This window comes from Neoarius graeffei, chromosome 20 (genome assembly GCF_027579695.1).
Source record: "Neoarius graeffei isolate fNeoGra1 chromosome 20, fNeoGra1.pri, whole genome shotgun sequence".
NCBI lineage: Eukaryota > Metazoa > Chordata > Actinopteri > Siluriformes > Ariidae > Neoarius > Neoarius graeffei.
Window position 1 is genome coordinate 44,304,691 of NC_083588.1, and position 26,669 is coordinate 44,331,359.

General features: G+C 42.7%; 1 protein-coding gene across 1 annotated transcript; it reads right to left on the reverse strand.

The window, feature by feature from the left end:
• Positions 1 to 1,082: 1,082 nt before the first annotated feature.
• On the reverse strand, positions 1,083 to 25,253 carry ube2z (ubiquitin-conjugating enzyme E2Z). The gene is made up of 7 exons (XM_060901762.1): positions 24,513 to 25,253; positions 20,316 to 20,388; positions 19,590 to 19,777; positions 19,006 to 19,117; positions 17,395 to 17,507; positions 3,315 to 3,405; positions 1,083 to 2,133 (listed from the first exon to the last, which is right to left on the reverse strand). Exons 1-7 carry the CDS (start codon positions 24,902 to 24,904, stop codon positions 1,957 to 1,959), a joined length of 1,146 nt encoding a protein of 381 aa, XP_060757745.1. The 5' UTR covers positions 24,905 to 25,253; the 3' UTR covers positions 1,083 to 1,956.
• Positions 25,254 to 26,669: the final 1,416 nt, after the last annotated feature.

Genomic DNA, 26,669 nt, shown 5'->3' on the forward strand with positions numbered 1-26,669 from the left:
ACAGGTAGAAACACCTTGTCACTGAGAGTGATCAGAGAAGAATGGCCAGACTGGTTCAAGCGGTCAAGAAGGCTACAGTAACTCAAATAACCACTGTCTACAACCATGCTGAGCAGAAAAATACAAGTCAAAGTTTGAGGTGGATGAGCTCCAACAGCAGACCACCACATCAGGTTACACTCCTGTCAGCCAAGAACAGGAATTGAGGCAACCCTGGACAGAGGCTCACTGAAACTGGGATTGGAAAGTTTATTTGGTTGGAAAACATTGCTTGATGTGACAAATGTTGATTTTTTTTCTGCAACATACAGATTTTCGCTTTAGAATTTGGTGTTACACCAATCCATGAATCCTATCTGCCTTGTATTAACAGTTCAGGGTGCTGGGTGGTGTAATGGGATGTTTTCATGATGCACATTGGGCCTCTTAATACCAATCATGTCAACATGGATGAATCTCAAGTTAACTTTCCAAAATCATGCATGTGGACTCCATGGCACAAAGAAATGAGGTTGGGGAGATCTTGTACAGTATTAGTAGGCTGTTCTTAATAAAATGACCAGTAAGCGTATAAGTATATAGTCTAAAGTCTAAGAGTTATGTTCAGTGTAACTAAACAGTTGAGCAATAGCACCATCTACTGGACACGTTTAATGTTCAACATTTAATGTGCCTGTTTTCTTCAAGACTCGATCAAAACTGTTCGTTAAAAAAGATAGATTAAAAAACAAAAAAACCAAACAAAAACTTTTTTTTTAAAAAAGAGAAGGCTCTCATCAGCTCACAACCAGAATCCCTATCCCAATACAAAAGTACATCCCAAAGATCTTGCATTTCTGTAGCTTGGGGAGGTAAGGGAAAAGGTCACATAAACCCTTTAGAGGAATTTCCCTACTTTAGAGATTTGCAGTAGATAATTGCACAGTGCAAGACAAAAGACCACAGATAACGCTGAACAAGGAAAGAGAAAGATTTTACCAATCAAGTATACATTTTAGGTCAATAATGGCAGAACATAGACGAGAGGTCTTAAAAACTTTGAGTTGAAGCACATTTTATACAAAGAAAGGAGAGCCCTTAGGTTCTTATACAACTAACATATTTAATCAGGCTAAACAACATGAATAAGGTCCTTAGACTGTACAAACAAAATACAAATAGAACACTCCCCCACGACGACACGCAGCCCAAATTAATATCTGACCAGTTTACTGACCAAAACATACCAACATTCCAAGTCTCTCCAATAGCATTTAATGCACAATTAACAGTAAAATAAAGATTTCTATGCACAATATTTAAGTATTTACATTTGCTTTATAGTTGCATCAGCTTTTTTTTAAGATCAGGTAAAGCATCAATTATGAATTGATGTCAAAATTATGACTATTCATAATATTCAAAATATTTTTTAATGATGCAATGAATAAATGCTGAGATTACTGTGAAGATATTAAGTGAACAGAAATAAGACCAGGAAACTGATTGTTGGAGCAGTACCAGGGCAGAAAAATGTATGGTGGCCTGTTCAGGATTGAGGTGGCAGTAGCTCTTATTCTACCTGCAGTGTGTGCATGACCACCAGATGAAGTGACAAATTGGAAGGGCACGTAAACATGTGCTCCGATAAGCGGAGTGTGCGCTGCATTGCCGACACCTCTCTCTATCTCTCCCCCCCTCACATACACACACTTGCATTAATCTAGTCCCATTCTCACAAGTGACCTGACTTTTCTCTCCTCCAACAAAGAAAAAAAAGAGGCCACCACTGGCTAGCAGAGAAGGAGAGGACAAACAAACCAATCAAAAGAAACAGGAACTAGACTAATCCTGTGTTAATCAGCAGACTCCAAAATTTCTTTCAGTGCTCTGTGCGTTTTGCTTGTTAAAAAGCGTCCAGAGGTGAAGGAAAGACGACTGCTTCCTCATACTCTTGCTGTGCCTGGAGGGGGCTCTCTATGGCTGGGAGCTGCCCTGGCTGTCTGGGTCTGTTCCAGATGAGCTGGTGTCAGAATCTGAGTCTCCATCATTGTCCTCAGGAGGGCATTTTTCCCGCAATCGCCTTTGTGTGGCACCGAGACGTGCCAACAGACCCTGGTAGTCAAAACGGCCTCTCTTCTCTCCAAAAGGATCCTGGGAAGGGCAAAAGCAGGAAATGTTACATGCAAAAATGTTTGCATTCCTTTAAGACAATGTTCATAACAAAAACACATTCAGCTTTGATTTTGCACATGTTCCTGAACTATCACAGAGAAGACAATGATTAAAAAAAGTGTATATGGTTAAAAAAAAAAAACTGCTAAGTTTGCATCTGCCTTTCTAAAATGCGATAGAACACTAACATTTAGCCACCTTTATAACCGCCAACCTTGTTTTGTGTCCTCTCAGTTGTAATATTTTGCTAGCAATGAGATTTTCATTCTAACTCCAAATCATACACTGCCTTCTAGAAAATCAGTCCAAAATGTCTTTTTAAACCATTTATTCATTGAGACTGCCTTTTTTGAAAACTGTCCTGTTTAAGGACAACTTAGACTCGTAGGTCTTTTTTTGTTGTAGATTGTAAAACAAAAAATTTTACCCCAACACTATGGGAGATGCAAACTTTATGCTCAAGTTTTTAGGTTGTAAAACTTATACCAATTCAGTAATGTAATGTAACGTAACAACTTGTGTTACTTGTACGGTGGATGTTCCTCATAAAAAGATTTAAAAACCTTGTAAGTGTTGGTGTGGTGAGACAGGAAAAATGTATAGTGGTTGATGAGGAAATTACTGTTTACAGGTGTTATAATTAAGCTATAGTCTAATGCAAGTTATTACAGGATGTAACATGCTTTATGCATGTTCCACAATAAAAATATAACTACAAACAAATGCACTGCTCCTTAATAAAGGAAAAATTGACATTGTTGGAAAACGTGTGGTACAAGAGGAATAAAATTAATGGGACATGCTGCCATATGAAAAATCAACAACAGGTTGGTGTGATACGGCTTACTTATTATTTAGGAATTAAATCTAAGGGCAAAACATAGCTATATTTATACAAGTTGCAATAAATGTGAGAAGGATTGCTGAAAGCAGAGAATAATGTACATAAAGGAAGTGTATTTATTGTTCAGTATGAAAATAGCATGAATTCAGGATGCCTCTTAAGGAAGCCAAAAGATGCAGTGTGTTGCCAGGTTCTTTATTTAGTTTTAGTCCAAATGAGTTTAGGTCAGTCAGTCTTTGCATCTTCCGTTACTTTGTGTTTCTTTGTCTTCCTTTCTGTAGAAAATTGGTTATTGCATTTACCCAAATACCAATACCTGCATGTTTTGCCCTTGTAGGTGAAGACGTTCTTTGCAAACACCTTCATAGAAGTCATAGTACTCCATGAAAGACTTTTCCATCACACTCCTGGAGAACAGAAAAAGGAATGAGTGCCTTTTTTTTAATATAAACTAAAAGCCATTTTTTCACCAAAGAGGAAATGGCAGATATTTCTATCCTGTCTTGCTTAAGTTTTCTTCAGCAAGTTAAGGCTACATCCACACGACAACGAGATTTAAAAAAATATATATATATATCGGGTCCACATGGGCAACGGATCAGTAAAATATCAGGTACAGATGGCAATGCAACGCTTGCTGAAAACGATGCAATACACATGCCACACCTCTACGTGCACTGTAAGACGGTCCCATCAGAGACACCAGAACAATAGAAGTAGGACGCATGCGCATAAACCCCTTCTTCTGTAGCATCAGCCACATAAAGTTTTGATTATTAATCAGTAGTGTAAAATAGTATCTATTGTCTAAGACACTTATTTATATTTCATATTAAAACGTCTATGTAAATTAATACATAGAAAGCCTGGCCAGGCGCTGAATGTTCTTCTGCCTTCACTTCAAGAGAAATTCAGGGCGAGCATGAGCCTAGGTTCTTCCCTGTCACTCACCCTGTCACTGTTACACACACCTTCTCACTCCCTATCCTATGGATATAGTCCCTTTAAATCACGTGCTCGTTTTTTGAATGGAGACGCGGAAAGAGGAATGAACGGGGGTAGATGGAAGCCGGTAAGCCAACATTCGGATATCCTCCAGAATTCTTTAATGGTCCGGAATAAATTGAATGCTACACGTTGATGGATTACTTTGTTCTTCTACACCCTTTTTGAGGAATGTATTGTCGGACTTAAACCAACATCTGAAGAGGTGAGATTGCTCCTTTTTTTCCCCCCTATTGTTGCTGGTGGGATTGTTTTTGGAAAGCGCACGGGCGGTGCGCGGTTTTGGTTATACTGCTTCCGCAGTGTTTGGACTAAAGACTCTGCCATAAGGGCTATTCTCTCACTCGCTCTCTCTCACTTTGCACCATCACACAATAAATATTCACAGTGAAAATATTTTGTAAGCGTGTTTCATGAACCAAGTTATAGGATTTGTTGACAACTCGCATCGAGTTCGTTACACTTCTACCCAAGCACTCACAGTCATATGGTTGTGACGTCATCGTAAACAAATCCGTTCTACTCATCCAGATGACTTCGCAACGGCGCCGTTGCCAGATTTTTCCACTCTGGAACCCGTTCTCAAAAGATTTCGTTTTGGGGCACCCAAAACGCCGGTGCCGTGTGGACGCCAGGCCGAAACGATAAACAATTTTATCAGATTCACCTGAATCCGTTGCCGTGTGGACAGGGCCTAAGAGGCACTGGGCAGTTAACTAGTATGGTACTCAACACATCTACATTCAGCATCCACTTTAATAGGAACACCTGTTCATTTATGCAGTTATCCAATCATGATGTTACACATTGTGCAGCTGCCACATGATTGAATGTTGGATAACTGCATATATGAGCAGGTGTACAGGTGGTGTTCATATTAAAGTGGATGGTGCATGTTTCTGTATTATTACACTTCCTCTTATCATGCTTATGACAGCACTATACAGTGTCTTGCAAAAGTATTCATCCCCCTTGGTGTTTGTCCTGTTTTGCTGCATTACAAGCTGGAATTAAAATGGATTTTTGGAGAGTATCACCATTTGATTTACACAACATGCCTACCACTTTAAAAGGTGCACATTGTTTTTTATATTGTGACAAACAACAATTAAGATGAAAATACAGAAAACTGGAGTGTGCATAAGTATTCACCCCCTTTTGTGTGAAACCCCTAAATAAGAACTGGTCCAACCAACTCACTTCATAAGTTACAATTAGTTGATCAAGATCCATCTGTGTGCAATCTGACGCTACGTTCACACTGCAAGGCTTAATGCTCAATTCCGATTTTTTTGTGAAATCCGATTTTTTTGTGAGGTCGTTCACATTAACAAATATATGCGACTTGTATGTGATCCTCAGTATGAACGAAAAGCGACCTAAAAGTGTTCCGCATGCGCATTGCAGGATACGACGACGTCACACGCAGTGAGCATGGCCAGTGTTTACGGAAGTAAAACCGCCCAGTTGCGGTATGATCCATCCAATCTAGCTTGAATAGCTGTATCCCCCCAAATGGAAATCAGCTCCCTAACCTCTGCGTCCTTCCATTGAGAAGATTCAGAACCTTCACAGCCCGAAGCGTCCCTCGCATTGATGTCATGCGCAGGGGCGCAGATACGTTTTTTGAACTGGGGGGGACAAAGCTGCCAGCAAACCAACCCCAATATGCCTGTCAAACTTGTTGTGGGTTACCATAGCAACCAAGCTCGAGCTCGCAACCTGTGCAGTCTGCGCAGCTCAACCAACCGAATATCAGTCTTTGTTTTGTTTTATGTGAATTGTTGCAACTATGTATACACTGCTGTGCACCTCAATAAACCGAATGGTAATTAGGCTTTTGATTTTTCCGTGAGGTTTGCCTTATGCAAAGAAAGACAGCATAGACGTTTTTTCCTCCCTATAAGTGGGGGGGACCGAACGAGGTGAATTTAAATCTGGGTGGGACGAGTCCCACCCTCTATCTGCGCCCATGATTATGCGCCATGTTGTTGTAACTTTTTTTGAGAGACCCGCTGCCTACTTCAGCGCAGAATAGTGACGTTTGTGGCTTGTTGATGACGTGCAAGTCGGATGAACGCGACCTGGCGGTTCAGACTGAAGTCGCATATGAAAAGAGCGGATAGGAATCGGAATTAGGACCACATATCCAAACGGCCTGGGTCGGATTTGAAAAAATCGGATCTGTGTCATTCATATTGTCAATAAAAGATCGGATACAGGTCACATATGGGCGAAAAGATCGGATTTGAGTCACTTCAGCCTGCAGTGTGAACGTAGCCAAAGTGTCACATGATCCGTCACATGATGTCTGTATAAATCAACCTGTTCTGGAAGGACCCTGACTATGCAACACTACTAAGCAAGCAACATGAAAACCAAGGACTACTCCAAACAGGTCAGAGACGAAGTTGTGGAGAAGTATAGATCAGGGCTGGGTCATAAAAAAATATCCCAAACTTTGAATATCCCAGTGAGCACCATTAAATCCATTACAGCAAAATGAAAAGAATATGGCACCACTATAAACCTGACAAGAGAAGGCCACCCACCAAAACTCACAGACCAGGCAAGGAGGACATTCATCAAAGATGCAACAAAGACACCAATGATAACACTGAGGGAGCTGCAAAGATCCACAGTGGAGATGGGAGTATCTGTCCATAGGACCACTTTAAGCCATACGCTCCACAGAGTGGGGGGGCTTTATAAAAGAGTGGCCAGGTTAAAAAAAAAAATAAAATCATGCTTGGAGTTTGCCCAGCAGCATGTGGCAGACTCCCCAAAAACACATGAAAGATGAGACTAAAATTGAACTTTTTAGATTAGATAGAACTTTACTGATCCCTTTGGGAGAGTTCCCTCAGGGAAATTAAAATTCCAGCATAGGATAAACAGAGAATAGAAAATAGAGAAAACTTATAGGCTAGATTAAGTATTTACATATACAAATATTTAAAAAAAAGGTGTCCAACAGGAGAGGTATTGCACATTGTCCAGTATTGCTTTTTGTCAGGCAAGGCTACTGCTCCTTTCTGTCCTCTGTCCTCCTGTTACCCCCCCCAGAGAGGAGTTGTACAGTCTGATGGCGTGAGGGACAAAGGAGTTTTTGAGTCTGTTATGGCCCTTTTCCACTACCCTTTTTCAGCTCACTTCAGCCCGACACTGCTTGCGTTTCGACTACCTCAGAGCAGCACGACTCAGCTCGCTTCAGCCCTACCCAGCACCCAAAACTCGCACGGTTTTGGAGTGGGGCTGAAGCGAGCCAAACCGAGCTGAGTGGGGCTAGGGATGTGAGGAGACACTCCCCTGTGCACTGATTGGTGAGGAGGAGTGCCCTCACACGCCCCGCGAGCACGCTGGGATCTGTAAACACCGTAAACCCGGAAGAAGAATTACGAGAATTTCTGAAGCCTTATGCGCCTCGCCTCATCTATACACTCTTGCCAGTATCTGTTGGCGTTGTCGGTGACAACAAGCCACAGCACCAAGACCAGCAACACTAACGACTCCATGTCCTCCATGTTTATTGTTTACTATCCGGGGCGTGAGACTACCGCTTAAAAGCTCACTGATGTCACGGTTTGTGCCGCCTAACGACATCACGTGATGTCCACCCACTTTCGCTAACTCCACCCAATGTGTCCACCCACTTCCAGCCAGCGCGGTTGTAGTCGAAATGCAACTCCAACAGCCCCACTCAGCCCGACTCAGCACGGCACGGCTCAGCCCAACTCAGCCGCGTTGGTAGTGGAAAAGCGGCATTAGTCCTGCACTTGGGAAGGAGCATTGAGTCACTGAACAGGCTCCTCTGGTTGCTGATGACTGTGTGCAGAGGGTGACTGGCATCGTCCATGATGCTCAGTAGTTTGTCCATAGACCTCTTCTCTGCCACCGACACCAGAGAGTCCAGCTTCATGCTGACCACAGAACCGGCCAGCCTGATCAGTTTGTCCAGCCTGGATGCGTCCTTCTTGGATGCGCTGCCCCCCCAGTACACCATGGTGCAAAACAGGACACTGGCAACCACAGACTCATAGAACATCCACAGGAGTTTCCTGCAGATGTTAAAAGGACCGCAGCCTCCTCAGGAAGTACAGCCTGCTCTGTCCCTTCCTGTACAAGTGGTTGGTGTTGCAAATCCAGTCCAGCTTGCTGTCCAGCCACAGCCTGAGGTACTTGTAGGAATCCACAGCCTCCACCTCGACTCCCTCGATCAGAACTGGTTGTGACCTTGGTCTGGACCTCTCAAAGTCAATGACCAGCTCCTTGGTCTTTGAGGTGTTGAGCTGCAAATGGTTCCTGTTGCACCAAACGGCAAAATCCCTCACCAGGTTCCTATACTCCTCCTCTCTGTCGTCCCTGACACACCCCACGATGGCAGTGTCATTGGCGAACTTCTGAAATGTTACACAGCTCCGAGTTGTAGCAGAAGTCTGCGGTGTACAGGGTGAAGAGGGGCCAGCACCATACCCTGGGGTGCTCCGGTGCTGCTAATCACAGTGTCAGACATGATGTCCTTCAACCTGACGTACTGCGGCCTGTCGGTGAGGTAGCTGGAGATCCAGGTGACCAGGCAGGGGTCCACTCACATCCTGTTCAGTTTGTCCTGAAGCATAAGGGGCTGGATGGTGTTGAAGGCACTCGAGAAGTCCAAGAAGAGGATCCTCACTGTGTCATTTCCCTTATCCAGATGTGAGTGGGCTCGGTGTAGCAGGTAAAGGATGGCGTCTTCCACACCAACACCTGCCCAGTACGCAAACTGCAGACAGTCCTGGGCATGTTGCACCTGGGGTCTGAGGAGGCTGAGGAAGAGCCGCTCCAACCTCATCAGATGTGAAGCAAGTGCCACCAGTTGGAAGTCGTTCAGCTCGCTGGGCGGTTCTTCTTGGGAACTGGAACGATGCATGATGTCTTCCAGAGGGTTGGCACTCTCCCCAGCTGCAGGCTGAAGTTGAAGATGCATTGGAGTGGTTCACCCAGTTCAGCTGCGCAGGTTTTCAGTAGTTGGGGACACACCTTGTCCAGGCCTGCTGCTTTCCTGGGGTGAAGCTTCCTCAGTTGACCTCTGACCTGGTCTACAGTAATGCATGGAGGAGTCTGTGTTGAGGTGGGGGAGGAGGAGGAGGCTGCTGCGATGACTGGGGGGGGAGGTGTGTTGAGGGAAGAAGGAGAGATGGCTGCAGTGAGGGGGAGGGTGGGGGGGAATGTGGGCTGGTTGAACTAGTTGAAGTCATTCAGCTTGTTCGCCCTCTCCACTGTCCCCTCAACGACTCTGGTCTTTTTGTGTTGTGGCCTGTGATTTGTTTTCACACCTTCCCAGACCTCCCTCATGCTGTTCTCCTTCAGCTTCTGCTCCACCTTTCTCCTGTAGCTGTTCTTAGCTTCCCTCATGCAGCCCTTCACCTCCTGCTATGCTACTTTCATCGCTTCCCTGTCCCTGCTCCTGAAGGTGGCCTTCTTCCTGTTGAGGACAGATTTGACTTCCTGTGTTACCCATGGCTTGTAATTAGGGTAACACCGTACAGTCTTAGCGGGGGAGACCACATCTGCACAGAAGTTGAGGTAATCCATCAGACAGTGTCTCAGCCCCTCTATGTCCTCACAGTGTGGGCTAAGCAGCACATCCCAGTCCGTGGTGTCATAAGTCTCTGAGGGCATCTTCCATTTCAGGGGACCACCTCCTGATGGAGCTAGTTGTTGCAGGCTGCCTTTGGACCAGGGGGGTGTACTTTGGCTGTAGACGAACCAGGTTGTGGTCAGACTTCTCTAGTGGGGGGAGGGATGCGACTCTGTATGCATCCTGTTGTTCCTTGTTGGACAGTCCACAACCTGGTAAAAAGCAGCCGAAGTAGAGTCCAAAGTAGCATGATTAAAGTCCCCAGAAATTATCATAAATGCCTCAGGGTGCTGTGTCTGCAGCCTTGCTGTGACAGAGTGAATCCTCTCACATGCAGCGGCTGCGTCTACCCTTGGAGGGATGTAAACACAGATGGTGATCACGTGACTGAGCTCCCTCGGCAGATAATATGGCCGCAGGCTAACAGCTAGCACAGGGATGTGATTTGGGGCTGGTGAAATTATCTGAAAATTTTAGCCGGGGGTCTGGGGGCCGCAGGCCCCCAGCTGGTCCAGGGCAGCGGCCTGGTGGGGGGGACAAGGGGGGGAAGCCCCCCGAAGCTCCTGGGTTCTGGGGTTTTCTGACTTAAAAATTGTACTAAAATGGCAAGCAAACACACAAGAAAAAAATTGTCATGATTAACAAATTCAAGCCAATTTAATGGTCAACATGCAACTCTGACACACACACACACGCTCACACACACACGCTCTCTCTCTCTCACACACACTCACTCACTCACACACCCCAAAGAACCAGCGCGAGCAGGGCCCGCTAGCCCCGCGCCTTGTGACGTAATTCGCCCCGAGGCGAGCCGCGGTTTTTCTCCAACCATTCCCAGCGGAACTTTTTTTTCACTATTCTGTCGATTTTTTTAACTCGATTTGCATCTTTACGCTCGATCACGGAGGCTGCCATCTTTCAACTCTTTGTTTGAAGCGAGCTTACGTACAGCTATCTAACAAGCGCGTTCATTGGTTGTTACAGAGCGATGAGCCAATCACGTACCTCGTTTCATCTCATTGACGTAATTACGTCATTTACGCAATTAAGTCATTGACATGAAACGAGGTACGTGATTGGCTCATCGCTCTGTAACAACCAATGAACGCGCTTGTTAGATAGCTGTACGTAAGCTCGCTTCAAACAAGGAGTTGAAAGATGGCAGCCTCCGTGATCGAGGCATAAAGATGCAAATCCAAGGCTGCCATCTTTCAAACAAAGTCGGAACGAATAGGATACGAATGTGAATGAGGGAAAAATCGGAAAAAAATTTTTCTTCAAGTTTTGAGGTGAAAAAAGCGGAATTCCGCGAATTCGCGGAAAAATCACATCCCTGCTGGCAGCTCCAAGTCCGGGCAACATAAGACCGTCTTTACGGAGATATGTTCTGGGTTACACCAGCGGTTGTTCACGTAGATGATTCCCCCACCTTTGCCTTTCCCGCAAGCCTTAGTGTCTCTGTCGGCTCTCACAGTAGTGAATCCCCGCAGGTTTTGGCCATCATGGGAAATACCATGTGTGGCACAAACCCAACACCCTGAGAACACCATCCCTACAATGAAGCATGGCAGTGGCAGCATCATGCTGTGGGGATGTTTTTCATCTGCAGGGACAAGAAAGCTGGTCAGGACTGAAGGAAAGATGGATGGCACTATATACAGGGCAGTTCTGGAGGAAAACCTGTTTGAGTCAGCCAGAGGTTTGAGACTGGGACGAAGGTTCACAGTCTAGCAGGACAATGACTTTAAACATACTGCTAAAGCTATACTGGAGTGGCCTAGTCAAAGCCCAGACCAATCCAATTGAGAATAGATCTGTGGCATAATGCTGTTAGCATAGCTGCCTACTGCTCTGGGTACGTGTGCGCGCGCATGTGTCCCCCCACTGCTTCAGATGGGTTAAATGCAGAGAGGAATTTCACAAGTGTGTGATGAATAAAGTGCTTCTTCATAACTTGATTGCTGTACACCAATGCAACCCATCTAACTTGAAGGAGTTGGAGCAATTTTGCCTTGAGGAATGGGCAAAATCCCAGTGGCTAGATGTGCGAAGCTAACAGACATTCCCCAAGAGACTTGCAGCTGTAATTAAAGCAAAAGGTGGCTCTATAAAAAAAAGTATTGACTTTTTTTTTGAGGGGGAGGGGGGAGATACTTATGCACACTCCAGATTTCTGTTTTTTCATCTTATTGGTCACAAAAAAAACAACAAAAAAACCAATGTGCACCTTTAAAGTGGTAGGCATGTTGTGTAAACCAAAATGGTGCTAACCCCCCAAAAATCCATTTTAATTCCCACCTGTAATGCAACAAAACAGGACAAACACCGAGGGGGATGAATACTTTTGCATGGCACTGTACATCTCATCTCTAGCCGCTTTATCCTTCTACAGGGTCGCAGGCAAGCTGGAGCCTATCCCAGCTGACTACGGGCGAAAGGCGGGGTACACCCTGGACAAGTCGCCAGGTCATCACAGGGCTGACACATAGACACAGACAACCATTCACACTCACATTCACACCTACGGTCAATTTAGAGTCACCAGTTAGCCTAACCTGCAGGTCTTTGGACTGTGGGGGAAACCGGAGCACCCGGAGGAAACCCACGCGGACATGGGGAGAACATGCAAACTCCACACAGAAAGGCCCTCGCCGGCCCCGGGGCTCGAACCCAGGACCTTCTTGCTGTGAGGCGACAGCGCTAACCACTACACCACCGTGCCGCCCCGGCACTGCACATCTGTAACAATTTTTGTGGTGCTCCAATGTGGTCCAGCTACTGTCTTAGCATGCAGTTTCACTTAAACACTGTATGTTACTTTGCAATGCATACAAAGTCATTTTGAATATGCAAAAAAAAAAGAATGAACTATTTAAATTTGAAAAAACACACCTATATGGCCAAAATTTTGTGGGTGCCTGACAATTACACTTTTTTTTTTTTAAATGTACATCCCATTTCAGATTTAGTGCCCCTTCCCTGTTATAATAACGCTTCCCACTTGATTTTGGTGTGCGACTGGGGATTTGCTCATTCAGCCACAAAAGCATTAGCGAGGTCAGGCACTGATATCAGATGAGAGGGCCTGGGGTACAGCCAGTGTTCCAGTTCATCCAAAAGGTGTTCAGTGGGGTTCAAGTCAGGACTCTGTGCTCATGTTCTTCCACACCAACCTTGACAAACCACATCTTCATGAGATCTTATCTTGTCAACGGGACAATCGAACCACTGTCAAGTCTTCTCCAGCACATCTCAAAGACTTTCAGTGGGGTTAAGGTCAGGGCTCTGTGGCTACCAATTCATGCGTGAAAATGATTCCTCATGCTCCCGAAACCACACTCACTCACAATTTGAACCCTACTTTTATGCCCATACCATCAAGGAAGAAAAAAAGTCCACTGATGGGTTAACCTGGTCATTCAGTACATTCAGGTGACTTCATTTTATTGCCACATAACGTTGCTGAGCCTTGACCTGACCAAGGCTACGTTCACACTGCAGGCTGAAGTGACTCAAATCCGATCTTTTCGCCCATATGTGACCTGTATCCGATCTTTTATTGACAATATGAACGACACAGATCTGATTTTTTCAAATCCGACCCAGGCCGTTTGGATATGTGGTCCTAATTCCGATTCCTATCCGCTCTTTTCATATGCGACTTCAGTCTGAACCGCCAGGTCGCATTCATCCGACTTACACGTCATCAACAAGCCACAAACGTCACTATTCTGCGCTGAAGTAGGCGGCGGGTCTCTCAAAAAAAAGTTACAACAACATGGCGCATAATCACGGGCGCAGATAGAGGGGGGGGACGGGTGGGATTCGTCCCACCCAGATTTAAATTCACCTCGTTCGGTCCCCCCCCACTTATAGGGAGGAAAAAACGTCTATGCTGTCTTTCTTTGCATAAGGCAAACCTCACGGAAAAATCAAAAGACTAATTACCATTTGGTTTATTGAGGTGCACGGCAGTATATACATAGTTGCAACAACTCACATAAAACAAAACAAAGACTGATATTCGGTTGGTTGAGCTGCGCAGACTGTACAGGTTGCGAGCTCGAGCTTGGTTGCTATGGTAACCCACAACAAATTTGACAGGCATATCGGGGTTGGGGTTGGTTTGCTGGCAGCTTTGTCCCCCCCAGTTCAAAAAACGTATCTGCGCCCCTGCGCATGACATCAATGCGAGGGATGCTTCGGGCTGTGAAGGTTCTGAATCTTCTCAATGGAAGGACGCAGAGGTTAGGGAGCTGATTTCCATTTGGGGGGATGCAGCTATTCAAGCTAGATTGGATGGGTCATACCGCAACCGGGCGGTTTTACTTCCGTAAACACTGGCCATGCTCACTGCGTGTGACGTCGTCGTATCCTGCAATGCGCATGCGGAACACTTTTAGGTCGCTTTTCGTTCATACTGAGGATCACATACAAGTCGCATATATTTGTTAATGTGAACGACCTCACAAAAAAAATCGGATTTCACAAAAAAATCGGAATTGAGCATTAAGCCTTGCAGTGTGAACGTAGCGCAAGAGAAGCAAACCCAGATCATATCACTGCCTCCAGAGGCTTATACAGTGGCCACTATTCATGATGGGTGCATTGCTTCATGCAGCACTTCCTTTCCTACCCTGACACGCTCACTGCTCTGGAATAGGGTAAATGTGGACTCATCAGACCATTGCTCCAATGTCCAATCTTTATGCTCCCTAGCAAATTGAAGCATTTTCTTCCAATTAGCCTCAAATAAAATTAATTAAAAAAAATCAAAGGCTCTTAAGTATTTGCTTATTTAAATCCAAGCAGCAACTTTATTTGGCAGGACTAATTCTTCCCCCCTACATTGAAAACTTATGAGATTTAAAAAAAACAAAACAAAACAAAAAAAAACCCACAAATGACCGATCAGAAATTCAGCTTTAATTTTTGTGATTTTACATCTAGATATGTTAAACAAATATGAGCTCCTCTTTCAAGCACTGTGGAAGGAGTGTCATGACTTGGGCTTGCAAGGCTGCTTCTGGAACATGCTTAGTAACCTTTATTGATGTAACGTGATGGTAGCAGAAGAATTAATTCAGAAGGCCACAGAAACAAACTGGCAGACAGAGAAAAATGCAGCTAATCTACTTGGACGGAACTTCATCATGCAGCAGGACAATGACTCAATACGCACAACACAACAAAGGACTTCATCAGGAGAAAAGAGTGGAAGGTTTTAGACTTGTCTTATTAAATCACCAAACCTAAACCCTATTGAGCCTGTATTTCACTTCCTGAAGAGGAGACTGAGGCTACATCCACATGACAACGGCAACGGGATTTTTTTTTTTAAAATATTGCGTCCACACGGGCAACGGATCAGTAAAATATCAGGTTCATATGGCAACGCAACGCTTGCTGAAAACAATGCAATACACATGCCACACCTCTACGTGCGCTGTAAGACGGTCCCATCGGAGACACCAGAACAATAGAAGTAGACGCATGCGCATAAACCCCTTCTTCTGTAGCATTAGCCACAAAGTTTTGATTATTAGTCAGTAGCGTAAAATAGTATCTATTGTCTAAGACACATTAATACTTCATATTAAAATGTCTATGTAAATTAATACACAGAAAGCCTGGCCAGGCGCTGAACGTTCTTCTGCCTTCACTTTAAGAGAAATTCAGGGCAAGCATGAGCCTAGGTTCTTCCCTGTCACTGTCACACGCGCACACCTTCTCAGTCCCTGTCCTACGGCTATAGTCCCTTTAAATCATGTGCTCGTTTTTTGAATGGAGACGCGGAAAGAGGAATGAACGGGGGCAGATGGAAGCCGGTACGCCAACATTCTGGGATCCTCCAGAATTCTTTAATGGTCCGGAATAAATTGAATGCTACACGTTGATGGATTACTTTGTTCTTCTACACCCTTTTTGAGGAATGTATTGTCGGACTTAAACCAACATCTGAAGAGGTGAGATCGCTCCTTTTTTCCCCTATTTTTGCTGGCGGGATTGTCATGTGGTTGTGACGTCATTGTAAACAAATCCGTTCTACTCATCCAGACGACTTCGCAACAGCGCCGTTGCCAGATTTTTCCACTCTGGAACCCGTTCTCAAAAGATTTCGTTTTGGGGCACCCAAAACGCCGGTGCCGTGTGGACGCCAAGCCGAAATGATAAACAATTTTATCAGATTCACCTGAATCCGTTGCCGTGTGGACAGGGCCTGAAGGGAGAAACCCCACAAACAACTGGATGAAATTGCTGTACATGCATGGAAAAGCATTACAAAGAAGAATGCAATGGTGACATCAGTGGGTCATTGAAGTTATTGTAAGTGAAGCGTGTGCAACCAAACACTAAGTGTTGGGCATGTTTCTGTTCCAATATTTTTGCCAACCCTAGTTATCAGCCACAAATGGTGCTATGTTCCAAGTTGTATAACACATCTAGATGTATATGTCAGGAAATGAATGCTAAAATTCCAATCTACGGTGTCTTTCATATTTTGATCTCAAACCCAAGTCTCTGGTGACTAGGAAAGGGGGGGACTGACATTGCCGTTACAATATTTTTGGAGGGGACCATGTGCGCGTGGAATATATACACCAATCAGTCATAACCACCTGCCCAGTATCATGTAGGTCCCCCTTGTGCTGCCAAAAGAGCTCTGACCCATCAAGGAATGGACCTCTGAAGGTGTGCTGTGATGTCTGGCACCAAAGGGCCTCCATGGATCAGACTTGTTTGTCTCGCAGTTCCCACAGCTGCATGATCAGATTGAGATCTCAGGAATTTGGAGGCCCAGGCAACATCTTAAACTCCGTTGTGTTCCTCAAACCATTCATGAACCAATTTTGCAGTGTGGCAGGGTGCATGATCCTGTTGAAAGAGGCCACTGCCGTTATGGAATACTGTTGCCATGAAGTGGTGCACTTGGTCTGCAACAATATTTAGGTAGGTGGTATGGGTCAAAAGTAACATCCAGATGAATGCCAGGACCCAAGGTTTCCCAGCAGAACATTGCCTAGAGCATCACGCCGCTTCTGTCAAGCTTGCCTTCTTCCTATAGTGCATGCTGGTGCCATCTCTTCCTCAGGTAAATGACCTACATACACTCGGCTGATATAAAAGACAACACGATTCATCAGACCAGGCCACCTTCTTCCACTGCTCTATGGTCCAGCTCTGATGCTGCTCATTGGAGGTGCTTTTGATGGTGGACAGGGATTAGCATGGACACTTTGACCGGTCTGTGGCTATGCAGCCCCATATGCAGCAAGCTGCGATGCACTGTGTGTTCTGACACCTTTCTGTCATAGGCAGCATCAATTTTTTTTTTTTAAGCAATTTGTGCTACAGTAGCTCTTCAGTGGGATTGGACCAGACAGGCTAGCCTTTCCTCCCCACCCTCATCAATGAGCCGTGGACACCCATGACCCCGTTGCTGGTTCACCAGTTGTCCTTCCTTGGGCCACTTTTGTTAGGCACTAACCACTGCATACAGGAGACACCCAACAAGAACTGTAATTTTTGGAGATGCTCTGACCCAGTCATCTAGCCATCACAATTTGCCACTTGTGAAAGTCAATCAAATCTTTATGCTTGCCCATTTTTTACTGCTTCCAACACACCAACTTTGAGAACTGACTGTTCACTTGCTGCTTAATATATTCTACTCTTTGACAGGTGCCACTGTAACAAAATCAAATGTAAATCACTTGACCCGTCAGCCGTTTTAATGTTATGGCTATTAAAACGCATTGTTACTAACCACAAGGCCTCTGGACATGGCACCTTTCCTTCCAACATATCACAAACGGCCACACGCATTGTCTCATGGCGGATGCACTCGTTGTAGTTCTTGCTGTCTCCTGGGTGCCTCTCCTATCAAATACAGAAACCATTAATCAGCAAAATTTAATTTCAAAACAAAAAAGGGGCACCTGAGTGAAGTACAGAAAAAAACATTCACTATCGATGAGAGATGGTGAGCGTGAATCCTGAAGATACCACAGTCATCCACAGCTGCAAGTACAAGAGACCAAACATTGGCTGTGCTCTTTGGGTGGCAAGCATGACATTACCCTAACATGTGCTAGCCTTCACCCTCCCCGGTTGGTAGCGGTCATGTGATAGGGGAGAGGCAGCTAGTGGGTGAGCACCAGCAAATGACCAAATGGGGGAGAAAATATAGACTAAAATCCAAAAAGTAGTTTTCAAACCAAAAGGTAGAAAGAGGACATAAAACTGTGCTGCAAGGCTCTGCTAAACTTCCCCATTTGCTTTATATACTAGACTGCTACTCTGCTATATTATATTCCCATATAAATGTCCTGTCTGATTCAGTTAAAAGCCCATTTTACATAGCCTGTTCAAGGCAGTAATCTTATGCCTTTATTCTACCTTCGCATTCTGTGCAAAACATCCAAATGTGGAATGAGGGTCAGTGTTGTTCTGCCTCTGAGCTGGAACAACTGATGGTAACAGAGGCGGGATTGACGTCTGTGTGAAAGGGACAGCCGGCACTGTGGAACAACACTGTGACGTTTTTGACGTTCTTCTTTCTGAGACCAGTGCAAATTCAAACGTCTCCATCTACGGTGTCTCAGGTCCATGTGCCTTTCTGCCTCAAATTGCCTCCTACTTTTCTTCACTTTCTCCTCTAACATATTTCTGATTGTACAGCAACACTTTTGACATTTGAAAAAGTGGTATAAATGTGCACGGCTAACAAAAGCACCTCAACGCTCAGTTCAGACGTCATTATTCTTTTGAAAGCAACACTGGTATGCTCAGGCTATTCATATTTCCAACGAGTAGTGTGTTATACATCACAGACACCGAAGCGCTGCGTCACGTGTCATGCCTCTGGTTCCGGAACACCGGCGTGCTGTGTTAAAAAAAAAAAAAAAACCAAACACCTCACACTAGTGTGGCTTTATTTGGTTTAGTATAAACAACTAAAGCTGGAATATTGAAGGATCTTTATGGCAATATTACAGGAGGTCTACGTAAAAAGGACAAAATGTGCAAAAAGGGCTGCATAATGAAAGTGAATCTTATAAGGAGGAACTTGGTGATTAGATAACAGTAGTGTTTCTTAGTCCTGGAGTACCCATGTCCTGATTATTTTGACGTTTTCTCTCTCCTGTCTCCCAGTTAAACCCAGTTCAAGCTTGTTAATTATCTGTGGATTTTAAGTTGGGAGCAGGGACAGCACCAAAATCTGCAGAACAGCAGGACTCCAAGAAAAAGACTGAGAAACATTGGAATACATCATGGTCAATGATTGGCAAAAATAGTTTCCATAGATTTAGTTAGGCTGGTAAACAAGCTGCACAATATTAAACATATACCCCCAGTGTGGATAAGATACAAATACCTGCTCAAAGCCTGGCTCGTTGTGGTAAGGGTTCTCCGTCATCAGGGACTGGATAGAGATGAGGACAGAGGAGATGCTCTGAGCAGGGCTCCACGCTGGCCCTGTCCATGTGCTGAATATCAAATGCATGGCAATGAGAAGTCAGGTTTAAATTTCAGACAGCCTGATTTTAAAGTTCCAAAACAGGCCTGTTTCAACTGTATGTTAGTTTGTCACCTAAAGAATGATTTACAGCCAGTTTTGTTGACTTACAAGTGCAACAAAAGTTGGGTATATTTCCCCAAACCAACCATTCAGACAGCCTGCATAGTTCCTGAATCAACATCTGTAACATTATTATTATTATTTATATTTAAAAACAAAAACGAGCAAAAAAACAAAAAACAAAAACAAAACCCATGCTCCTCCCCTGGAATATTTTAAATGTATCCTGTATAGGTACTATTGCTTTAAATCATTTTTCCTAAAGTGATTTCTATTTATTTAGATATTATTAAAGCAAAACGAAACCAAATCTAAATTTACTAGATTCATGCTAACATCACCTGAATATTGTTGCTGTGTGGTGGAGTGTAAACACTTACCCAAGAATGCTAAGGCAAACTTTGCCATTACGGTAGAAGTTGGGGTTGAAACGCACTGTGTTGTGCCCAGTGGTGATAAGTTTGACACGTGGGGGGTGGATGGGGTAGTCAGGAGGGCAGCGGAACAGGAAGAGGAAGAAGCCACCCTCATACGGTGTGTCAAAGGGACCTGTGATTAGTGCATGGATCTGCAGAAGACAAGTTTAGTTTATATAGCACCTTTCACCAACCCAAGGATGCTTTACAGAGTAAACAGCACTTCAACAGGAATTAGTGGCAACTAGACAGGAATGTCAAGTGTAATGAAATTACTGATGGTGCTCATAATTCCCAGTGAGCTCACAACTTCCATGAATGTACTCACGGAATGTACTTTGCACACACATATGGGTGGTTGTCAACAAAGATGGCAAAGAATCCACAATTTAGATACATTATGATATTAAAATAGATTATAATGGAAATTCATGATGCCCAGGTTAAAGATTTATGTTAAAGCTTGAAACAGTCACAAATTACGGCATTTCAAATTATATTTTAAAGAAAGCAAAGTTTTTTTTTATCCATTTGCATTTCAAGTTCAATATCTAGCATACCACTGAACCTGTAAAGCCAGATTTCTGCATTGTATCACACTCATTTTCCTTAAAAAAAACAAACAAAAAACCCACCCACTTATCACTATAACCTCGGTTTCTTGATGATTCTTGATTATTCAAAGCTCACCTTGGTCATATCATGAGGATCAGGAACCACAAACATGCCAGGAGGAGGTTCCTTATAGATGGACATAATGTCTCTGTATGGGAAAAAAAACAGAACACTGAAATAAATGAAAATATGAAAATAACCATCTTCCCTGGGACAAAAGAACCATAGACCTTTTTCTTTCCTGTTGTAGATGCCCCTAATAAACATGCATTTTCATGGTGACATGGTAGTGTTCAACAATGCAATACCATTCATTGATCTTCAGTAACTGCTTTATCCATTTCAAGGTTATGATGGATCTCGAGCCTATCCCAAGAACACTGGATATGAGGTGCTCACCTTGGGCAATTTATTGTAGCCAATCTACCTAATGACATGTCTTTGGGAGGTAATACACATGGAGAACAAGCACAGATTCAGACAGTAATCCAAGCCCAAGATCAAACCAAGGGGCCTTGAAGTGACTACAACTTTATATATATATTTAAAAAAAAAGGCAAATGAATGAACGACTCCTTATGCAGAATGCCAATAGTTGTTCACACATCTCCATGTGGAAAGCATAGCAGTCTTTAAAACGTACACTTCATTGCCAACTGGCAAAACTGTACATCCTCCAGCCCACTCTACTACAATTCAAAGGAATCTTGCCAAGTCTGCTGATGGACTCGTTAGCTGCAGCCTCACAATTACTGTACTTCTGCCTGAAGTCAGCATCAAGACTATTTCTCTCTGGGGACTTGATTGCTTCCTTAGAAAAGGCTCATCATAGTTTTACCTGTGTCTTCTTCCGGTCTCTGACGCAGTAACCCATTCAGTGCCTGTAGTCGATTATTGCATGGGGAGTGTTTTCTGATGTTTACAACAAAAGGAGAAGTCATGCAGAATCTGAAGTCTATTTCCAAAGTAATGTCCAAATATTTAGCCAATTATGACAATATGAATGCGTGTCTGACGACATGGAAAGATTCCTTTTGTAAACATCAGAAAACAGCCCTTGTGCGATAATCGACTACAGGCACTGAATGGGGCGATGCATCAGAGACCGGAAGAAAAGTAAAAACAATGACTTTTTTTTAAACAGTCATTTTCTACAGTTTATTTACAGTTATTGAGACAAACAGACACATGCATCTCTACTGGGATCCTTTCCATGTCGTCAGACATTAACACTATAAGCCTGTCAATGGTGAAAACCAGTGGTTCACTTTGACATGGATGACTGTTGCATCAAAATAGCTGCACGATTATATTTTATAGGCATTTTCGGTTGCCGGTTATAGCGTTCTAACTCAATACTGGACTGATTTCAATCAGTTTCTTTCCCTAGTAAATATTTGGACCCAAAGAGACAGGAAAATTGGGCCCAGGTTAAAAAATTCTGGTTGTTTTCCTTTAATCTATAAATGTATCAGTCACCAAAATATTATACTGTAAAACGAACTATAAATATGACTTTGTATGCCAAATTAAAAAAAAAAAAAGTGTGCTATGCATTAATTTCAATTTACACATCACAAAATTTACACCTGATTTTCTCAAAAGTTGATTTTCTGTTAAGATGATGATACCTTAAACATTTTCACTAATTTCTCTGGATTGACTACACCAAATTTAACAAATGACTATGGAGTTTTAATTCTTTAAATCAAAAGCATGGGCTTTCAATTTGAGAAATTATACCTTATTCAGATTTTGCAATGTTTTCCCTCAACACATGCCAACTCTCACAATTAGCCCCTGCTTGTGTGCAATTAGCCTCTTACTCTGCTCCCACTCAAAAAAACCCCAAAAACCCTTCTTTCTCAAATAGCCCGCTTGCACTTCAACTGCTTTTGTGTGCTCAAATTTTGGTGAAAAAACCCCATCAAAATTCACCAACCAATAGAAGGCAAAGTATGACTTTGACTAATGAAATTGTCACTGCCTTCTTGGGTGCATTCGCTTTACTTACAGGCGGGTTACTATTTAACTGGGTTCAACGCGATGGGAAGCCAATGTGCTATGGGGCTATTATAGTTTTAAAAAAATAAAAAAATTTAACAGATACTGGTAGATGTATTAACCCCAAAAGAGAAAATGAGAGAAGAAAGAAAGAAAACAAGCTACAAGTACATATACCGGTAATAAGGCCCTGGATGGTGGGAGAGGATAAACCCTGTTAAACAGTAACATATACTGTGTGTGTGAGATATACACAAAAAATACATACATGCACATTTCTTCCATAATGAAAACATCATGCTTTATGACCCACAGTTTACCTCAACACTTTCTACTAGTAAATCCAGCTAAGCATGTTTCCAAAATGTAATGACCTTTGCGTCCCAAGTTAGAAAATGCTCCAAATATACGCATGTCATTTATAACTATGCTAATATACATTTTTACACATTTTTCAATTATGCTCTAAATAAATGATTGAATAAATAAAAAGTAAGTAAAGTAATTGAAAATATCATTGCCATCATCAAAATCTACATTTCTATTTTGTTCTGTGCATGGGAAATTTCAGGTGTCACTTTCCTTATTATGGACAATGAGATCAAGTCCTTTTAAATGTATTTACAGACTGGTCCAGAATTATTGGCACCCTGAGTAAAGAGGTTATGTAAATGTATTTGTGATCAATAAGCTTAATCTCTCACTGAAAAAATTAAAAAATTTAACCATTAATTGAAAATTTATTTGAAGAAAAAAAAAGAAAGCCTGTGTCACATACACACAGTAAATCTTTTCTTGAAATTCTTTTCTGGTTAGGAAATTGGGGTCAGAACACAGGGTCACTCATGATAAGGTGATCCTTGCACCAGGACTCAGTACTGTCAGCCACCACTCCCCAATCCTTTTTTTTTACAAATAATTTCACATTTATAATTTTACTTTTTGAAGTTTACCTGAGTGTTTAGAAACTCTTAATTGTTCGTTGATGACAGGCTTTAATCATTCATCATTGCAGGGAAGACCAGAAAATACACAAAAGAAAAGACAAAACTATTCTGATCTTTGAAAATCAGGCAATGGCTACCAAAAATAGGTACACATTTGAAAATGATGGGACATTCATTAAAAAGTATAAAACTTTCAGAGGTATAATGAATCTGCCTATATTTCCCCCCCATGTGGTGAAGAGAGAAAAAAAAAAATTCTCCAAGGATCAGGGTTGGAGATTTCCAGAGGACATTTTGGAATCATCAGTTCTCCAAAACTACAATCAGATTCCACTTCATGCCAATAACGTATTTGGAAGGCATGTCAGAAGGCGGCATCGATTCCAAACACTAAGACATAATGTCACCTTAAAAAAAAAAAAAAACACCTTTACTCTTTCGGGGCAGGCAACCAAAGGCTTGTTAATTTTCTTGACTTTACAAAGTAAAACATTACCAGCCTGCTGAATCAAACTCACCGTGTGGAATCGGCTCTTTTTTTTGGGATCGACTCACAGTCTCACTAAATGACTCACTCAGTTAGCTATGGCAACAACGTGTGCATTTAAACTACGTGCTAAATGTGTTTTTAGTTAAACAGAAGTCCGTTTAAGCGGAATAATCCGGATAAACGGACATAATTTGACTTAAGTATACCCAATGTCGAGGTTAGCAAGCCAGATAAGATAAAAAACAACGGACGTGTGATTCCAAAGACACATCTAAACAATTCCTAAATTAGCTAGCGAGCTAGGCGGCTAAGAGGCTAGCTAGGAAGCAAGTTCAGCTTGTTCATGTTCTGTTCCGTTGTGAATGTTTAGGAAAGAGAGAAAAAAAGGGGGGACGGGGAAAAAAAGTTATTCCCCCTCTTTCCAAACGAAGGTTTACGTCCTTATTTTAAATGTTATCAGGAAGTAATTTTTAAAAGCGTATTTAGTATATTCTAGAGCTTGTTTTCAACTCGTGTTAGTAAGTGAAAATGTTAAAAGGAATGATTAAAGGATTTCAATTAAACTCAGATTCCCTCCCTGTCATATTTACACTCACACCTGTCATCAGGAGGATATGAAAATGTGACTGATTTCTGGGTCTTTATTTATATAAACATATTGCTAATAACTGAGAAAGTTTAGATATAAAATGGTGTTTTAAAGGAAATAGTGTAATTGTGCTGCGATAAAACAAAAGAGGAAATAGGAAATCCCTTAATGAGCAGAACATAAAGGTTCTCTACAAGCGTCCCAGCTCGGCTAACTAAGTTAGCATGCTAGCATTAGGCTACCTCTTTATCCGCAGGATGCACTGCTGCGACGCTTTCTCATTGTCCCAATCGGTGCTCAGTGTCGGGTCCCAGGACGTGGCGTGAATCTGAGACAGAAGACCCGCTCCAGCTAGATTCGCCGGGGCTCCGGTTATCCCCAGGCCGATGCTCGGCGGTAGAGATGGCGGCACAGCTGCTAGCACCGAGCCGGTCGAGTTCAGGACCCCGCTCTCCTGGTTTTCCATCTCCGAGGTGATGTGGTGCGCTACGCCTGGGGACGCTGCGGCCAGGCCAGTCTCTGCAGCCACCGCGGGTGGAGGGGAGGCCGGTAAAAAGTGACTTAAACTCGGTAACACCTGAGCTCCGTTACCGTGACTAGACGCCACGGCTTCCTCGCCAGCGTCGTCCGCCATGGTATCTCGGTTTTGTTGTTTATGGCTCTGGGATTTTGAGCTCTCAGTTCAACCCGATTTCCTCCAAGAGTTTCTAATTTCTCTTCACTCAGGAACCTGGCGTTACTGGACAACGGCACGAAGAGAAACCATTTCTACGGCATTATCCCTACTTTCGTTTAGTTTCGTTTATGCCCTGAAGCATACCGCCTCTGATAATACTTCGCGTAAAAAATGATTTACCTGTCAAACAATTAATTTAAAACCCACGTACAACACATATTGAAAAAGCCACACCTTTACAACTAAACGCTCAGCTCCGGTTCGTCTTTTCGAAGCTATTGTCGTTTACTTCCTTCTAGTAAGGAAAAATAATAATAACTATAACGCCACCTACTGATACACACTGTCTAGTGCACTACAAAGCCTGTTTCATACTATTAATTCATAACCTATGTAGGGCACTCACACAAAGACTAGGACGGCATTCGGGATGCAGCCACTGAAGAATGCACTGCATCAAGTCGTCTGGGCAATTTTACATAAAAATATACAATAATGGCACAACACAAAAGTACAAGAAATATCAAAAAGTGCATGTAAAATATAATTTTTGACAAAAAACCATAATAATAATAATAATAATAATAATAAATGAACAAACGTAGAATACCAGCTTGTTTTTAAAATAAATTTAAAAGCTTAAATTTCTTGTTTTGTTGAAAGTGTAAATTTGTTAAAGTAGCTATATAATTACATAGATCAGTGGGTATGAATGAAACGTATAAAGGCATCATTCATTTTGTTTATATAAAATATAGCTGGGGCAAATGTAGATTTGGGTTAAGCCATCAACGATGCCACCATCTTAGCGAGGGCAGCGAGCCAACCTAGGCTTCTTTCTCGACGTTATTTCTGTTGGCTGCTGAACTTAAAGTGCGTTACCGCCCCCTAGTGAACCGGAGGGCGGAGTCAAACTTTTGGTACTCTGTGCGTGTATCCATTATATAGACACAAGTGTTTTATCGGGAAATACGCCTTTCATACTTTTATTCAAATTACATCCGGGACATCGAGTAACATATTTTCCAGTGCCTTCACTAATGAGGAGATCCATGAATTGTTTTAATTAACTTGCGTAGTTTTTGTTTGTGAATATGTCTGTAAAATAAAAAGAAAATTACATGTTTTCTTGAAGCTATGAAGTTTTTCTCGTGTTGAAAAACTCATATTTTTTCATACGAAATACATCCTGGACCAGAGCAACATATTTTCCAGTATCTTCACTCCCAATGTTTTCCCATTGACTTGACGCGTGAAATGATGAACCAGTTCAAAATTAAAATTCTTTTGATTAACTTGCGTATTTTTGTGAATGTGTCTATATAATATATTAAATGTTGGCTAGAAGATATGAAGTTTAACTTGTGTTAAAAAGTCCACTCGTGATATATCCATTCACCACTAGAAGATAATCTTCATACCTTCGTGCCACCGTGTAATATCCTCTAGGTATATGTTTCATATGTGGTATTATATGTATTATAAAGGGTATGTATACGTATAGTGTGTCTGTGCATCTCCAATTGATTTTAGCTTGGCTGTTAAAGCTATCCTGTGTGTTATAATCATAATATACTATGCTACTGAAATCCTTACAGTAGTGCTGAATTATGTTTTTATTAGGTATCGATGGCACCTCAAACCCTCTGGTCCTCCTTCAACAAGAAGTCCATGCATGGTGTAGAGCTAGTGTGGCTTCAGCAAGCATTTGGGACTCTCAAGA